At 49.5% G+C, this 17,651-nt stretch overlaps 1 protein-coding gene across 1 annotated transcript; it reads left to right on the top strand.

The window, feature by feature from the left end:
* The first annotated feature begins 5,258 nt into the window (after positions 1 to 5,258).
* Positions 5,259 to 6,158, top strand: LOC123106356 (protein P21). Its single transcript, XM_044528550.1, has one exon. It carries the CDS (start codon positions 5,352 to 5,354, stop codon positions 6,027 to 6,029), a length of 678 nt encoding a protein of 225 aa, XP_044384485.1. The 5' UTR covers positions 5,259 to 5,351; the 3' UTR covers positions 6,030 to 6,158.
* The last annotated feature ends 11,493 nt before the right edge of the window (positions 6,159 to 17,651 follow it).

The raw sequence follows: 17,651 nt of genomic DNA, 5'->3' as shown, positions 1-17,651 counted from the left end.
GTCTTGGAGGGAAGCTACTAGTACGGCGTCACGAGGCTTAAGGGGTTCAACATCTAGTGTCGCGACCCTAGCTGACCCGACGCCTAGAACCAGCGCAACCACGTCAGGACCAAAGCTTGCAGCGGCAACAGGAGGTTCAAAATTCTAATATTTTCAGTTCTTTATATGTTCTCCCTGTCGAGAGTTTTTACAGTACCCTGTTACTCCCTAGGGAGAGGAGGGAATGCCGGATAAATCCAACCATCCATCTACTGGGGTATTTTAGAACTCTTGTCTTATTCGTTTTGACTTTTATTCCAACCGAATCAACCGCATCAGGCCGCAGCGATCGCACTATTTGTTTCCCCATCGTGGTAGCGGCTGGAGACTTTGTCTTGTAGCCATCCGTGAATTCCTGTTAATTGCAGATTAATTGAACTATGGCGCTGTAGGAGGACTTTTCCGCATACATCCATGATGCCCCAGTATCCCAGGCGGAGTCATCCCCCGACCAATTCGCGTAGGCGCAACTACCAACAGCGGCCATTGATATGCACATCGCGGGTGCATAACCTGGATTGTGAACTGATGTGGCCTAATCCTAATCCCCTCAATGGTGATGACCCTGTGATCATCATGCTCCGCCACGCATGATCATCATCTTGATTTGGTGATTTTTCTTTTGGCGAATGATATTGATTTGGGATTAGGGTTCATGACAATTTTTTGTTTGAAGTCTGCGTTCACACCCTTACAAGCAAGTTCATACTAAATTGGAATCTTATTCTATTTAGAATTTTTGTAATAAATTGATATATGATTGAGAAATAAATAAATCACCCATGATTACGGTATTACCCCTAACATCAAGGTACTCCATATTTTTTTGAGATAGTACTCCCTAGGATATGTATTTGAGTACCATGTAAGATTAGCCGTCAGATTAAGGTGGATGGATGGCTCACATTCATTTAGGGGTACCGTAAAAGATCTCTTCCTATTTGCTCAACAACACCCCCTCCCCATGTTTTTCTGACCTTTCATTAATGGTTTGTTGAAGTTTTGACTTATTTTGAAAATGTTTAAGTGGAGGTTTGGCATGCATAAAGCCAAAGTAGAACTCGAAATAGTATGAAAATACATGCAAAATCTGCTTAAATTTGTACGGAACTATATGAACACATGAAACCATGCACATCGAAAGTCATATAATACTAGCATCGTCAAAAGGAATTGTTTTCAGAAAGTTTTATTAATGTTTCATTCCACATACTAAAGTTGTCGGAGTGTGCAAGATTGATCAATTTGGACCTAATTGAGCAAATTTGCTCTGTCATTTTCTTAGCTGGACCAGGAGTGTACCTTTAATAGCTCTTAATCTGGTGTATATAAATTTAAAATATAAGAACTAATTTTCAGTTGAGTATAGTCAACGGTGCGGCGTCCATTAGCCTCTAACTTGGGCAGCATTATTCGTTGACAGCCCTAAAATTAACTTCCTTTCGTTTTCGTCCCTGCATTATTTCTCTATTTTGCAAGAATCTGTTTCACGTTGGTAGACTTCTTCGTCGAGAAGTCGCATCGGATTTTTTGTTGTTGTTGCAAAACATAGCGGATTAAGCAAGAGCAGTAGAAGTAAACATAGAAAAAGTCGTGCATACTACTGATTTGAATGCAACAAAAAAAATCCGATTGGAAATGCAGCAACTTGTTAGCCAGAAAAACACTGTTCACTACTGACTGTGAAATAGTGAAGATTTTTGAGAAAATAACTGCTAACTATATTAGCTACTAATAAAGAAAATAGGTCGGTCCTACTGCTATTTAGCAGAAAATCCCTTCTTGTTTCTGGTAATCAACCAACAATCCGGTTTTAAGTCAGATTTTCAATCTTGCAAAATACCGTCTGATGTTTCTGGTAATAAACCTGCAGGCCAGTTCATGTCGGATTTTTTGCGTATGCAGGAAACCCCTGATATCTGGGTTAATCAACCCACAGTACAGATTAAATGCTTATTAAAAATATCCATATCTTTTAAACATGAACTCCAAATTTAACATGTTATACATGGAATTTGATTAAAAAATGTGAAAATATATATTAATATGATGTTATTTGACCTGTTAACCATTTAAGAAATGTTATTTAGGGTGCAACCTTCATCAATAGCGCATGATCCATCTTTCTTTCATATCGGTGCTGATCCGGATTAGAAATGAACACCTCAACAAAACGAAGGTTGGAGACGAAAGAAACCATCTATAACCATGCATGCATGCATACCTCGCCAAAAATACACGGAAAAATAAAGCCGATTTTTCATGTTATGCCGAGAGAGAGACACCTTAGGAGATAGACTTGACAATGTTCAAACGTGTTGCGATTTTGTGAGCACTGAGGCTACCGTCAGCAAGGATGGGAAGGGGAATGAGTGAAAACACAGAGGGATGCTATGTGTTGAAATAAAGGACGTGAACTTATTGGGATTTGGGTCATGATTATTGAGTTAAGGGAGCGTGTTTTTTTCCAAATAACGCAGCGAAAACACTATTTTGTAAATACAAACATTTTTAAAGACATGAACACTTTTTCAAATATGCGAACATTTTTCACAATTTTCTACTTAAAAGAAGGAAAGGAAAACCAATGAGAAAAAAAACATAAAAGGAAAAAAGACAAAGAAAACCGGGAAGAAAAAAATAGGGAAAAAAGCGATGTCGAAGACTAACACGGAGCTTGAAAGAAAATCTTGAACAATTTTTTTATTTTTAGCCAAATCTATTATATAAAGATTCGACGGATGTATAAACACGACAAACATAATAAAGACTACATTGAGCTCTCCGGGCAAACGAACGACCACTACCACCACCGGAATGAGGCCCCCATATGTGCCGCTATCACTGCTCTCATAATGGAGCCGACCTGACCATGTTGATGACAAAAATGACGGACCTACAATATCAGATCATGTACAAGAAAGGAATTACAAATTCAGTTAATAACGCTTATCTAGGAAACCCTATGATAGTGTTGAGCACAAACCTCATAGGAACCGAAAGAAAACCCCTCGCATTGTTCCCCAGAGCGCCGCTGGGGCCCCATCCGTAGCGTCGCTAGGCCCTGATCTCGGCATCTCACATGTCGCTACAGTCGCCAGCGTTGACCATGGTGGCGGCTGGACCGGCGTCGAAGGTGCTTGGGCAGGTGGATTGCAGCGGTGTCCTCTAAGGCGACTGGGGGTGGTGCTTGTGCGTGATCGGGCGCGGTGGTCAGGACGCCCCCCCCCCCCTATGCGTCGGTGGCCGTTGCCTCCATGGCCTGACGGTTTGAGCCGGCTCAGGTGTGCTGCTCTGCTTTGGTGATGATTGGTGGCGATGGGCTGCGGATCTGGCACTCGTCCAGATCCGTCGGTGGCGTGGACAATGGTCGTACTGCGACGCGGTTGGGGGCTAGCACAAAGCTTATCTATGCGACTTGGCAACGATCCAGCCGGCTACGAGTTGGGCAGAAGTGGCAGTGAGTGAAAATCGAGCTCTGACTTCGGGAGTTGCAGTCATCGTCTCCTCGTTCGGGATGCTGCGGGGGGAGGCCTTGATTTGGGTCTCCCAGACCACATGATGGCGGCGCTATCGGTGCCGTTATCCCTCACCGATAAAGGAGGATATTCATATGCTAGCGAGCATTCTGCAATGTTTTGGAGATGTCATTGGCTTAGTAACAAATGTCCAGAAAAGTTTGGTTGCCCCAATCAGATGCGCAGGCATTAATCATGATGATATCCTAGCCGCCTTCCCGGCTATGTGGTCCCAGTACCCATTGTGATACCTCAACCTCTCTCTAGCGGTGCACCGACTGTGAAGCGTTGTCTTCCAACACCTTCTTGACAAGATCGTTGGGAAGGTTAGGTGCGGAGATGGGAAGTCCATCATGATGGCAGGTAGGTGTGCTTGGATAAAATCCGTCACATCGCAAGCAATCTATCACCTCACGTCACTTCGGCCTCCGAAGGGGTTCATGCAAGATATTGTGATGCTTCAAACGGCATATTTATGGGTTGGAACATATAAAGTGTATAGGAAAGTGCAAAATAAAATGGGACCTTGTGTGCATGCCTAAGGAGTCTGGAGGACCATGCATTCTTGATATGGACAAATTCGCAAGGGCGCTTCAACGTACGATGGCCATGGCTAGCTTGGAATGACCCAGGTTGTGTTTGGGTCATCTCTGGGCACCCTTGCATTTTTGTACTCTTCTTGGCTAGGATGTCGCAAACCCAAATACATTGCACCATCCATTTTTTTCAATCTCCAAGCGGGCTCCATTCATGAGGTAGAATGGTATATCTGGAATCAAAACATCAACATAAGTTTGGGCCCCTCAGTTCCGGACCTCATTGAATTTTAATAAGGTCACTTCCATGTCGAATGTAATAATTGCGAGTATTAGAGCGGAGTCCATTTTATGGCGATGGCGGCTGCCAAACGCCTGAGCTTGTTGATGTCGCGCGGTCAAACCTAGACCGCCTTTGTTCCTGTGTACTCATCTCTTAATTAATATGGAAATGATAAGTACCGAAGTTCGGCTTTTGACCATGGCCAATCGAATGTTTTTAATGGCAACTTTAATTGACCTGTGGATGGCAAGGTTTAGTTGGTAAGCTCGGCAATTTTCTGGCATAAAATAAACTAAGACAGACTTACCATGCCTGTCAACTAAACTTGTCAGTCTCGCGTCAACTAAAATTGTCATAAAAAATCCAATTTACATGGTCAAAATCTGAACATTCATACTTATCGGCGTCAATATTAATACGATGAGGCAAAGTTTTGCCTCCTTAATTTCAAACAAAAAAATCATTGCAAGGCTAACCATTTTAATTTTGAGCAGCGCTGGAAACGAATGAAAACCGATAATCCATTTAATATGCCCGGCCTTTGCGTCGTACTCCTTCCGTTCGTAAATATGTCTTTTTAGAGATTTGACTATGGACTACATACGGAACAAAATAAGTGAACCTATACTATAAAATATGTTTATATACATCTGTATGCAGTTTGTATTGAAATCCTAAAATAACTTATATTTAGAAACAGAGTGAATACGTATTAATCGCCTGATGAAAACGCCACCGTGGCTCATTAAGATCATATAAATGAGTGCTTATATATATTCGGAGGTGGCTCATTAAGATCATATAAATGAGTGCTTATATATTCGGAGGTGTATAAAATCTGACATATCTAATGCCATTTAAAATGCATATAAGAGGGCACATTTACACAGATATCAAAAATATCTATATTTAGCATACAGGAGCATCCCAGGTTTTCCATCATTCACTACAGGCAACACAACAACAACGACGACCATGGCATCTTCACTTAGCTTCATCCTTGCTCTTCTCCTCGCAATCGCTGCCACCGATGCTGTCACTGTCCACCTACTCAACAAGTGCCCCTACACGGTGTGGCCCGGCGCCGTCCCGGTCGGCGGCGGGAGCAGGCTCGACCCTGGTCAGGTGGCAGCCATTCAAGTCCCCCCGGGCACGGCGGCTGGCAGGATTTGGGGCCGCACCGGCTGCAACTTCGATGCCAGCGGCCACGGGTCGTGCGCCACAGGCGACTGCGGCGGCGTGCTGGCCTGCGCCGCCGGAGGGAAGCCACCCACCACGCTCGCCGAGTATACGCTGGGTAAGGGCGGCAGCCCCGACTTCTATGACATCTCCCTCGTCGACGGATTCAACGTGCCGATGAGCTTTGGGCCTACCGGCGGCAGCTGCCACGCGATCAGCTGCGCCGCGGACATCAACGCAAAATGCCCGCCAGAGCTGAAGGTGGACGGAGGCTGCTCGAGTGCCTGCCTCAAGTTCGGCACCCCACAGTACTGCTGCACACCGCCGCTTACGCCGTCGACCTGCGGGCCGACGGACTACTCGCGCTTCTTCAAGGGGCACTGCCCGGACGCCTACAGCTACGCCTACGACGACAAGAGCAGCACATTTACCTGCCCGGTCGGATCAGACTACCAACTCACCTTCTGCCCATAGAGGCGATTGGGATTCAATTTACTTCGTCAATGGATAAGTCTGTATCGGTAATGTATGGCGGATGATTCCACAAAATTTCTACTGAAAAACTTTATGAAGAAAATTGTTCGACAACTTTTTTCTTTTTTGAGGATAGAATAGTCTTCTTTGTTTTGAGGACAAAAATACTACTCCCTTCGAGCCATTTTAATTAGGAAATTGTTTATGTGCGGCACGCCGGCGGAACGCTCGGGCCGGTCGTTCCTGCGCTGTACTAGAAGCGCCCCTGACCACTCGTTTTGTGGGTCCCAACACCGCCCAACGCCCTCCTATCCTTATCTCCCCCTCGCATCTCTCTTTCTCCTTTCCTTTTACATCACCAGCCATGGGAACGGCAACTCTTACTCATCTCCTTCCTCTCTCTACCCCGAGCTGCAGAGGGCTATTGAGAGCATCCGCGCGACACCCCTTCAGAGTTGCTGCAAAGGGGAGAGTTGCGTAGCCTGAATGCACTCGTCACCATGGGCCGCCTAGGTGAGCTCGTCGCCATGGTGCGCACGCCGTCGCCGTAGAATGCTGCGACCGCACCTGCCGCTGCCCTCTTTTTCTGGGCAGGGGACGGTGGGCGGGGGGTGCTGCAAGCAGCGGAGCCCCGTGTTTTTGGGGAGGCAACGATGGGCTACAAGTGAGCGGCCACCACCAACCACCGATGCGATTCGCCGGCGGAGATGCTACTACCCCAGCGCGACGGAGCTGCAACCGTAGTTCGGCGGAGCTACAACCATAGGCCGATGGAGTTGCAACTAGCAAAACAAATGCTGGAACCGGCGACAGCCGTGTTGCGATGGTCACGGCGACGATCCATCATTGCTGGAACCAGCATTTTTTTTGCTGGAAGCAGTGAATTTTTTTGCTACGGCCCCAGCAACGATGATTCATAGTTTTGCTCGAAGCTGTAAGTACTTTTGCTGGAACCATTTTCTTGTTTTATTGCAAGCATGATTTCTTTTTGTTATCATCGTTTTGATTTTTGCTGGAATAAACATCTATTATTTTTGTTACCATTGTCCTGGATTTTTGCTGGAACCAGTGTATTTTTTTGCTACAAGTGTTCTTCAGTTTTGCTGGAACCAACATGCCTTTTTGTTTGCAATTTTGATGATGGCCAGCATGCCGTGGTGAGCTTCGACGGCGAGCGAGGGGGCCTACCGCCACCGGAGCTGCAACCGTCGCTATCGGAGCTGCAACCGCAGGCCATAGCTATTGCATGTGTGGAGTCAATGACAAGTGCACGCGGTGACCAGCGGCAAGTGCAGCGACCGGCGAGGGCTGACCGGCGACGAGGACGGCCGGCAAGGTGCGGCAACTGGAGAGCGTCTAACCCGGAAAGGTCAAGGGAGCGATGAGAGGCAGGGGGGATTTTTTCTGTATGCGCTCGTGAGAAAGACAACTGCATCGATCGTACGGATACAAACGACATAATCAAACGGCTTAAAGTGGACCGGCCGCACTATTAGGCCGGTGCGCCGGCGCCTATTAGTGGCCTTTTAGTTATCGTTGATTTAGTAACTTTAAACTAAGGCAGTGCTAGGCGCCGGCGCGCCGACCCAAATTTGGGCCGGTTGCATGCCAGCCACCCGATTCAATAGGGTCAACGCCCGTGCACACCGCACGATCTGTTTTTGTTCCTCCCCCGACGCCATCTTCTTGGAGAAAAACTCCAACTTTCATTGACGATCGACATGCCCCGCCTCGAAGCACCGCACCCCGATTCGTCTCGCATGTTGCTGCCCTCGCTGCCCGTCGCCACCCTCACCGCCGGTCGCCGCCCGCGCCACCGTCGTCTCCTACGTTTCTCGTCGGCTACGCCAGTGCAGCAGTGTGTGCCCGTGGTTGTAGCTCTCCGTGGCGACGGCCCAGCACCGATGCGACGCCACAACTCCGGTGGTGACGGTCCCCCGGTGGAGGCACCCTCGACGACGAGCTCGCGAACTGTACTCTACTCGGGTTGTCGGAAGTAGCAAAAAAGTCCGTTGGTCGAGCAAAAGAACATGCAGGTTGCAGCAAAAAAAACTCGTTGGTGTTGCCGCACTCGTCACTCATCGTAGAAAAAAAAAGGCTCACCCGTCGCCATCGTAGCACGGCCATGCCGTCGCCCGCAGCCTGCACCATCGTCAGCATGTCGCACCGGTTGAAGCTTTTTTTTGTGCCGGCTGAAGCTTTTTTCGCGCCGGCTAAAACTTTTTCCATGGTTTGAAGCTTTTTTCCACATCAATTGAAGCTTTTTTTTTCATGGTTGAAGCTTCCTCCTTCGCCAGATGAAGCTTTTTTACACACCGGTTGAAGCTTTTTTCTGTTGTTGAAACTTTTTTTCCACACTCCATGAAGCTTTTTCCCATGGGTTTGAAGCTCTATCCTTCCCCGGTTGAAACTATTTTACACATTGGTTGAAGCTTTTCCCGTGCCAGCAGTTGGTGTCGCCGGTTACAACTCCTGCTTAGCGGTTCCAGCAAACGCCCTCGCCGGTTGCAGCTCACAAAACTTCATGTGGTCTCGCAAGCCATGCCGAGAGCTTGCAGGCCATGGCCACACCATGCAACATGCAGCCTCCCGTGAACTAGCTTCACGACACGCGCGAGAAAGCCGAACCTTGCGACCAGACAGGAGGAAAGAGAGGCCTGAGAGGAGGAGAGAGAGGTCAGGGAGGAGGAGGAGGAGGAGGAGGAGAGAGAGAGGCCTGTGCACGAGGTGAAACAAACAGAAAGAGAAAGATGTGGGGAAGACGTTGAAAGTGATAAACGGAGCGAAAGGATAAGGTGGGGTGCATGCGTTGCTGGGCAGTAGGATCTAATTTGATCCAACGAGCCGCGCACGTCCGGTGGTGCGTTCGGCCGGCACGCCGGGTCAAACCGTTTCCCTTTAAACTAAATCTACGATAATTAATATGGATGGGAGGGAGTTTTTCTTCTCAGCAGATCGGAGGGAGTATATGAAACAAGACATTGGCTGTAGGCCTAGGGCCGGCCCAAGTTTTGTTGCCTTTACCTAAGATGACCCAAACCTTGTTCCTATGAATATTGTTTTGGATCAAGGCAAGATTTCTCATAAAAAAACATGAATATCGTGTTTCCTATATGCCGTTTTTGCCTCAATTTGTCGACCGGACCACCTGTGTAATGCTCACTGTGTTCAACAGTAGCGAGCTGCATAGGAGCAGCCCACATGAGCCCATTGAAGCGGCGAATTGCTGCAGCGCCCAATCGCTGCAGCCAGGCAATGTAGTAACTACTCCCTCTATAATTTTTACAAGACGTTTTTAGAGTCGACGACAGTGTCAACAACGGTTATATTGAACTGTTAAGGAAGTAGCACTGTAGTAGCCATTTTACGAATAAAATAGAATTTTTTTTGGTAATCACTATTTTTTTAAAAATTGTACCTAGTTTAAAAACGCAAACATTTTTTCATAGACAAAGACAAATTTTGAAATTGTAAACATTTTTTAATTTTACAAAAAATTTAAAATGAGAACATTGATTGTATTTTCCAAAGATTATTTAAAAATAAGAAAATAAATAAATTGAGAACCTTTTTGGAAACACAAATAGTTTTGAAAACATGATTATTTTTCTAAAAATTACAAACCTTTTTCTACATGCAAACTTTTTTTAAAACATGAACATTTTTTCAAATGAGAGAACATTTTTCAAAATTTTCTACTTAAAATAAAAGTAGGAAAGGAAAACCAATGAATAAATTACATAAAAGGAAAAAAACCAGAGAAAACTGGGAAGAATTGCGAAATCACTAATTAAAGGTATCTCCAGCCGTGCCCCCGGGAAGGCCTCCCCAGGCGTTTTTTTTTTGCGCCGGCGCCGAAAAATCGGCCCAGTCGCGCCCCCAGGAGCCCGATTTTCGCCGGCTTGGGCCGAAAACAACGCCGGCGGACCCAAGCCGAACCCGACGCGCTGGGGGGCGCCCGGGGACGCCGGGGCGAACTGTTTTAGCACGAAACAGCCGCAGGCCCACCGCGTCAGCGACTCTACCCTCTTCTCGCCCCTTCGTCGTCCTTATCGCCTCGTTTCCCGCAGCGAATCAATGCCAAAGCTGCCGCGCTGCCGCGCCGGTCAGCCTGCGCCATTGATGCCTCACGGGCGGCGAAGTGAAGACTGGATGACGCGCGTCCCTCGCCCGCAACGCGTACTCACGGCGGCTCGCGCACGGTCGGCGCCTCGACCTATATAAGACGCGCCCCAGCGCACTCGGCGACTCGTACTCTCTCGCCGTCGTCGTTCCTCCCTCTCATCTCTCTCGCCGTCGTCGTTCCTCCCTCTCATCTCTCTCGCCGTCTCCAGCACCCATGGCCGAGTGCTTCCCAGATGACGGCGCGGCTGCGAACGGCTTCGGCCGCCGCCATTTTCACGAGAGCGAGGCTCGCCTCCTTTTCGAGGCCGAGTACCCGGTCCCGCCGGACATGCGGGTACCCGGGACGTGGAGGATCAGCGCCGGCGGCGTGCCGGTGCCCCCGATACCCACTGGCGCGGCGCGGCATGCGGAGATCGCACGCATCCGCTCGTCCCTGCCGCATGCGGCGAGGGAGGGGCCACGGTACGTCCCCGACAGCCCGCTCTGGGAGCCCTACTTCCGCCGCCGTCACGCCGAGCAGCTCGAGGCCACCAACGGCGTCGAGCCCTCTGGCAGGCTCAACGCCGTCGGCCGGTGTCGGTGGTGGGGCGTGCCCGGTCGCACGTTGGAGGCCGTCCTCGAGTACATCGAGGGCGGCAACACGCCGCACCTCGAGTACCCCGCTCCCCCGTCCTTCACACGCCGCCGGGGAAGCTCCTGGACCCCGAGGCGCATGGAGACCAGGGGGTCCTCCTCCTCGTCCGGCGGCTCTCCCTGTCTCCACCTTCGGCCCGTCAAGCCGGAGCCCCAGGGCGCGCCTGTCAGCGCGCGCACCCTCAGCTCCGGCGTTCGCATCGGCGACAACGCCTCCCCCACCGGCCGCTTCGTCCTTGTCGAGCCCAAGCCGGAGCCCGGCCTCCCCGCGGAGTACGAGGAGGTAGCCCCGCGTGGCTTCTCCGACGAGGACGCCCTGCGGTGGGCGCGGGATGACTACCTCCGCGACGAGATGGTCCGGCAGCACCGGGCCCTTGAGGAGATCGCCGCCCACAAGCTTGGGCGCAAGGACGAGCACGGCGTTGTGGTCCTCGACAGCAACGACGACGACGACGCCCCCGGACCGTCCAACCCGCCGCGCTAACCGGTGGAGGGATGCAGCAGGGACGGCGGAGGCGTCGGCGGGGGCGACGACGACGACGACGGTGACTACACGTGGTTCTACCGCCTCCTCGGCATGTAGAACCACGTGGGCGGGCGGCGAGGCGGGCGGCGAGGGAGACGGCGGGGGTAGCCCGCGGTAGTTTTTCCCTTTTTTGTAAAGTATGTTTAAATTTGAACGAACTCCCCGATGTTTGCGTTAAATTTGAGTCGTGTTTGCGCCATATTTGAGTTTTTTAAAAACCCGCGGGGGGCCGCGACTGGGGGGCATCACGCCCCCAGTGCGCGGTTTAGCGCTGGTGCGCCCCCAGGGGGCAATTTTTTGCCCCTCCTGGGGGCCAACGGCTGGAGATGCCCTAAGGAGTACTCGTTGCAAAGAACACTTCACTTTCCTAGGTCGTGACAAGTGGCGCACATGCAACGCACCACTTGTCGCAACCTGGGAGTTTTCCCTTTCTTCGTAGATCCATTTATTCAAAACGTTTTATCTCTTAAACCGTGCGTCCAAATCTCGAACTGTTTTCACCGTTGAATTCCTCGCGTCGAGATATTCAAAACTAGATCCCATGTTGATAGGTTTTGACGAACTTTTTTTTCACGAAAAAAACCGGGCGAAAAAACGAACCGGGAGCATGATTTTTTCCCTTTCCGAAAGAGGCACATCCGTGCCTCTCGCAAAATCACAACCGTGCCTCTCGTGGAAGCAAAACCGTGACACTCGGGTAAGGAAAAAAAAACAGAAAACGTGTTTTTTCCCGTTTCCGAGAGGCACGGCTGTGACTCTCGCGAAAGCACAACCGTGCCTCTCGCAAAGGAAAACCGTGACTCTCGCGAAAAAAAACAAAAAACACGTATTTTTTCCCTTTTCGAGAGGCACGGTCGTGACTTTCGCGTAAGTACAACCGTGCCTCTCGCGGAAGCAAACCGTGACTCTCATGAACGAAAAAAAAACAGAAAACGCGTTTCGTTTTTCCCTTTCCGAGAGGCACGGCCGTGACTCTCGCGAAACCACAACCGTGCTTCTCGCAAAAGCAAACCCGTGACTCTCGCGAAAGAAAAATAATAAAAAACACGTTTTTTTCTTTCCGAGAGGCACGGCCGTGACTCTCGCTAAAGCACAACCGTGCCTCTCGCGGAAGAAAAACCGTGATTTTCACGAAAGAAAAAAAAAGAAAACGCGTTTTTTCACGAAAAAAAATTTAGTTTTTTTTTATCGAAAAGCTAAGAAAGACCGGGAGAAAACCAAAACGTCGAAAAAACCCGGAAAAAACCGTTTAAAAAGCCGAAAACGTGTGCGGAAAAATAAAAAAATAAAATCCGAAGGGAGCGTCCAGAGCGCGACACGTGGCGAATGGTTGAGAGCGCTCCAAGTGGCGCTGATCGTTGGGAGGCTCCCGAAGGAGCGCTCATTAACTAGTTGCTCCCGAAGAAACGACAACAAAACAAACAGAGCCTAGCTACTTGGGTCGGCCCATCTGCGGTACGCTCGGTTGCTGGCTTGTGCGAAGCAACGACATTCAGCGGTAGAGAACATCAAATAGGGCCCAATGTGCAAGGAAGCGATCGAGCAATCAGAGATGGGCATGCCACGAAGGAAAAGGGCTAGTGAATTGACCCTCTCGCTTAGGGTTTTTCGGCTCTGGTGGCGATCCCATCGCCGCCGTGAGATCTCACCGGTGAATTGACCGCCGGCTGTTCCTCCTGCGCAGATCATCCCCTTGGTCGGCAGGAGAGCGAGTCGGATCGGCTGTTTTGGAGCGTTCTATCGTTGAAGGAAGAAACCCTAGATGGCAGGACGTGCGGAATCATCGTCTGCGGGGTGGTCAGGGAAGAATCTTGAAGAGATGCTGCAGCACTTGGACCTGCAAGATGATGAGCTTGATGATGTGGTTGTAGGGGAGGAGGAGGTAAAGAAGTTTGCAGCGGACGCTAGGTGGCTAGCGATTGCGAAGGTGAACACGACCCGTACTTTCAGTTCGTCCTCAATGTTTGAGTGCATGAAGTCAATCTGGTCGCTAGCACACGTCCCCAAGTATAGGGAGGCGGGCGAAAACCTGTTTATCTTCCAGATGTTCTGCCTTGGCGACTGGAAGAAGGGGGTGCATGGTGGTCCATGGCTATTCAGGGGGATGGGGATGCTGATTGAGGACTATGATGGTAAGAAGGAATCCACATCCTTTGACTTTGAGGGACTGTATGTATGGGCTTAGATTCACAACATACCAGAACTATATCGCAAGGCAGAGGTGGTTGATCAATTAGCCCGTCGCATCGGGCGGGTGAAGGAAATCCAGCTCGCTCCTCGACTGTTTTATGAAGGGGGTTATGTCAGGGTTCGGGCCAAGGTTCTTGTCAACAAACCTCTCGCACGAGTCACCCCATTGAATGTCGTGGGAGAGGGCCGACTGTTTCTTCCGGTTAAATACGAGAAGATCCCCTATTTCTGTAAGGTCTGCGGACTCATGGGGCATAACCATGAGGAGTGTGGCTATGGTGTCTGGGAGGAGAAAAACAAACAATGGAGAGGCTGGATGTTGGCACAGAGGAGGGAAATTGCCCCAGAGCAACAAGGCGGCTGGGCTGCCCGTGGAGGTCGATCAGGTGGAAGAGGTAGAGGAAGGGCAGGCCGAGGCGCTCCGGCACCCCGCCAGCGCTCTCCACAGCGCAAGCGCTCTTCTCAAGATGCTGGTTTTGACAATGCTGCTGAAGAGGATGAAGTTACCAGCCCGCTCAAGACGGGAGATGCAAGGGAGGAAGTGCACGACGCCCCGACGGCACGCAGGAACCTGTCCCCAGCCTTGGTGGACAGCTCGGCTCCTGGGGATGGGATGGAGAGGCACATAGCAGCTGATTCGGGTGCTAATGCAGTCCCGCCACCAGCACCAGCATACGTCTCCCCAAGGGACGCTAAGAAAGCAAAGAAATTTGGGTCACCGATGAAGCAGGGAACAGAAAAGCAGGCGTTATTGGCGGGCTCCTCCGAGGAGCGCCGCCAGGCCCAATGAAAATTTTAAGTTGGAATTGTCGTGGGATGGACGATCCCGCGACAGTTCGAGAACTCCGCGACCTCGTGGAGCTTAGTTCGCCCACTATCCTTTGCTTAGTTGAAACTCAGTTACAGAAGAGTCGTGTTGAAGGTCTTCGTTTTTCTCTTGGTTTTGATTTTAGTTTCGGTGTTGGTAGTAGTGGTCGAAGTGGAGGCATTTGTATCTTCTGGAAAAATTCGGTTGATGTTGCAATAAAAACCTTTTCAGACTACCATGTGGATGCTTGGGTACTTGAAGCAGGGAAGGAACAGTGGCACCTCTCATGTTTCTATGGTGAAGCAACGAGATCCCTCAGATACAAAACTTGGAACACAATGAAGAGGTTGAGGGGAGAGAGTACGCTCCCATGGATGTGTATTGGAGATTTTAATGAAATTTTGCAGGCCAGGGAACAATTTGGTCCGAACGAGCGTGATAGCGCACAGATGGAAGCTTTCAGGGAAGCGGTGGATGTTTGTGGACTTGCTGATTTGGGTTACCGCGGTCTGGACTAGACTTGGGAGAAGAAAGTGGCAAGAGGACATTTTTGCAGAGTTCAGCTGGATAGAGCCATGGGTTCGGCCGACTGGTCCACCCTTTTTCCCTTTGCTACGGTTGAACATCTAACTGCCGCAAAGTCTGATCACTGTCCAATATTACTGGAAATGGAGCTCGTGACTACAGGTGTACGAGCAAAGCAGAAGCGGTTTAGGTATGAGTGCATGTGGGAACGTGATCTGGGCTTCGGCGACATGGTTGTGGAAGCTTGGAACACCACCGGCAAGGCTCAAACTGTTGGGGAGCTTTCTGACAAGCTGGCTGCTGTAGCGGGGACTTTGAAAAAAATGGGGTCGAACCACGTTCGGGGCGGTCCGATCGGAGCTGCGTTCGCTAGTTCGCAGCTTGCGGAGCGGAGAGCACTGCCAGACCGTGTTGGCCCGTCGCCGGAAGAAGAGCGCATTGAAGCTAGAATGGCTGAGCTATGTTTACATGAAGAGCTCATGTGGCGCCAGCGGGCACGCATACAATGGCTTGCGGAGGGAGATAGGAACACACAGTTTTTTCACAGGAAAGCTAGTGCGAGAAGATCCAAGAACCGCATTACTGAACTACAGCGACCAGATGGCACGGTGTGCGTGGACGAAGTAGAGATGGCGAGCATGGCTACTAGCTTCTACGGCAACCTATACGCTTCTGAAAATACGATCGGGATCGAGGAAGTTTTATCTCACATGCCAACTAGGGTGGATGCAGCCATGAATAATTTGCTCAATGCTCCATATACCAACTCTGAAGTGAAAGCGGCGCTGTTTCAAATGTTTCCCACCAAGGCTCTGGGACCCGATGGCTTTCCCACGCACTTTTTTCAGTGGCGCTGAGAGTTGTGTGGTGATGAGGTAACAGGTATGATGCTCCGTGTTCTAAAGGGAGAGGATTCCCCGAAAGAGATAAATCAAACATTCATTGTTTTAATCCCCAAGATTGCAAGTCCGAAAACTCTAGGACAGTTTCGACCGATCAGTCTATGCAACGTGATCTTCAAGATTGCATCTAAGGTTTTGGCTAATCGGCTCAAACTTATTCTCCCCGACATCATCTCTAAGGAACAATCCGCGTTTGTACCGGGTCATCTTATCACAGATAACTTCATCTCTGCCTATGAATGTCTTCACTACATGAAGACAAGGAAGTTAAAGGGGAACATATTTTGTGCATTGAAGCTTGATATGATGAAAGCATATGATAGAATCGAGTGGAATTATCTTGAACGGGTGATGCTGAAGATGGGTATCAGCCCACGTTTTACTGAGATTGTTATGAGATGTGTTACTTCAGTTTCTTTCTCTGTCATTTTCAACGGTGAAAAACAAGAGGAATTCAACCCGTCCCGAGGCCTAAGGCAAGGTGACCCAATATCTCCTTACCTTTTTCTGTTGGCAGCCGTGGGGCTCTCTTGCTTGCTGAAATCAGATGATCCGAATGCTAGCGTGAGGGGTCTTAAGGTGGCACCGGATGCTCCCGAGGTAAATCATTTGCTCTTTGCTGATGATAGTCTATTGTTTTTTAATGCTACACCTGAGATGGCAACTAGGGTAGATTCTTTGCTGCGCCGTTACTGTGATGCTTCGGGGCAACGCATCAACAAGGACAAGTCTTCTATATTTTTTAGCAAGGGTTGTACGGACTCTTTGAAGCATGAAGTTAAACAGATCCTTGAGGTCCAAAATGAACAGCTCTCCGATAGGTACCTTGGCCTTCCCGCGGATGTGGGGAGAGCTAAGGAGGGTTCTTTCAAATACCTAAAGGATCGAATATGGAAGCATGTGCAAGGATGGATGGAGAAATCTTTATCCGCGGGTGGTAAGGAAGTGCTTAAAATCTGTTGCCCAGGCGATTCCTACATATTCCATGTCTTGTTTCAAATTGCCACGAGGCTTATGTCAGCATATCAATGGCTTGTTGAGGAAATTTTGGTGGGTATCAAAGAAAGGGGAAAGAAAGACTACCTGGGTCTCCTGGGAGATCATGTCACAACCAAAGTGTATGGGAGGTATGGGTTTCCGAGATATCGAGCTCTTCAACTTGGCGCTATTTGCCCGGCAAGCCTGGCGCCTCCTGACTCAGCCTGCCTCTCTCAGCGCTCGGATACTTAAAGCAGTATACTTCCCGTCCACATCAATCCTTGAAGCATATGTGGGTAAGAACCCATCACAGGTCTGGCGTTCTATAATTGAAGGGCGTGATGCACTAAAGCTTGGCCTTGTGAAACGCATTGGATCGGGAGAAGACACCAACATCTGGCACGACAATTGGATTCCCCGTGATTTCAAGCTGCAACCGGTGTGCCCTAAATCTCCGGATCCTCCTCAACAGGTTTCAGAACTAATAAACCCTGTCACTTTTACTTGGGATCGCGCACTGCTTCAGGAACATCTGTGCCCGATGGATATCGAGGAAATCCTCAACATCCCGCTCAGCAGCAACATTGTAACGCCCTCGATGCGGCTATATCTCCTACGTGTCGAAGCACGACTTAGAGGCATAACCGCATTGAAAGCAATGTCTCAAGTTAGGCAATCTTCACAACATCCCATGTAATATAAATAATAAAAGGGGAAGGAACATAGTTGGCTTACACTCGCCACGTCAAACCAAGTACATAAATAGCATTACATCATTCAATCACTCATGGCCCAACTACGATGCCAAAATTAAAAGATCAACCCAACGTGCGACATGGTCCCGATCGCCCCAACTGGGCACCACTACTGATCATCAAGGAAAGACACATAGTAACGGCGTGAGTCCTCGTCAAACTCCCACTTGAGCTCAAGCG

Source organism: Triticum aestivum, chromosome 5A (genome assembly GCF_018294505.1).
Source record: "Triticum aestivum cultivar Chinese Spring chromosome 5A, IWGSC CS RefSeq v2.1, whole genome shotgun sequence".
In the NCBI taxonomy this organism is placed as follows: Eukaryota; Viridiplantae; Streptophyta; class Magnoliopsida; order Poales; family Poaceae; genus Triticum; species Triticum aestivum.
The sequence above is the reverse complement of the archived record's forward strand: the minus strand, read 5'-3'. Positions and strand labels throughout refer to the sequence as shown.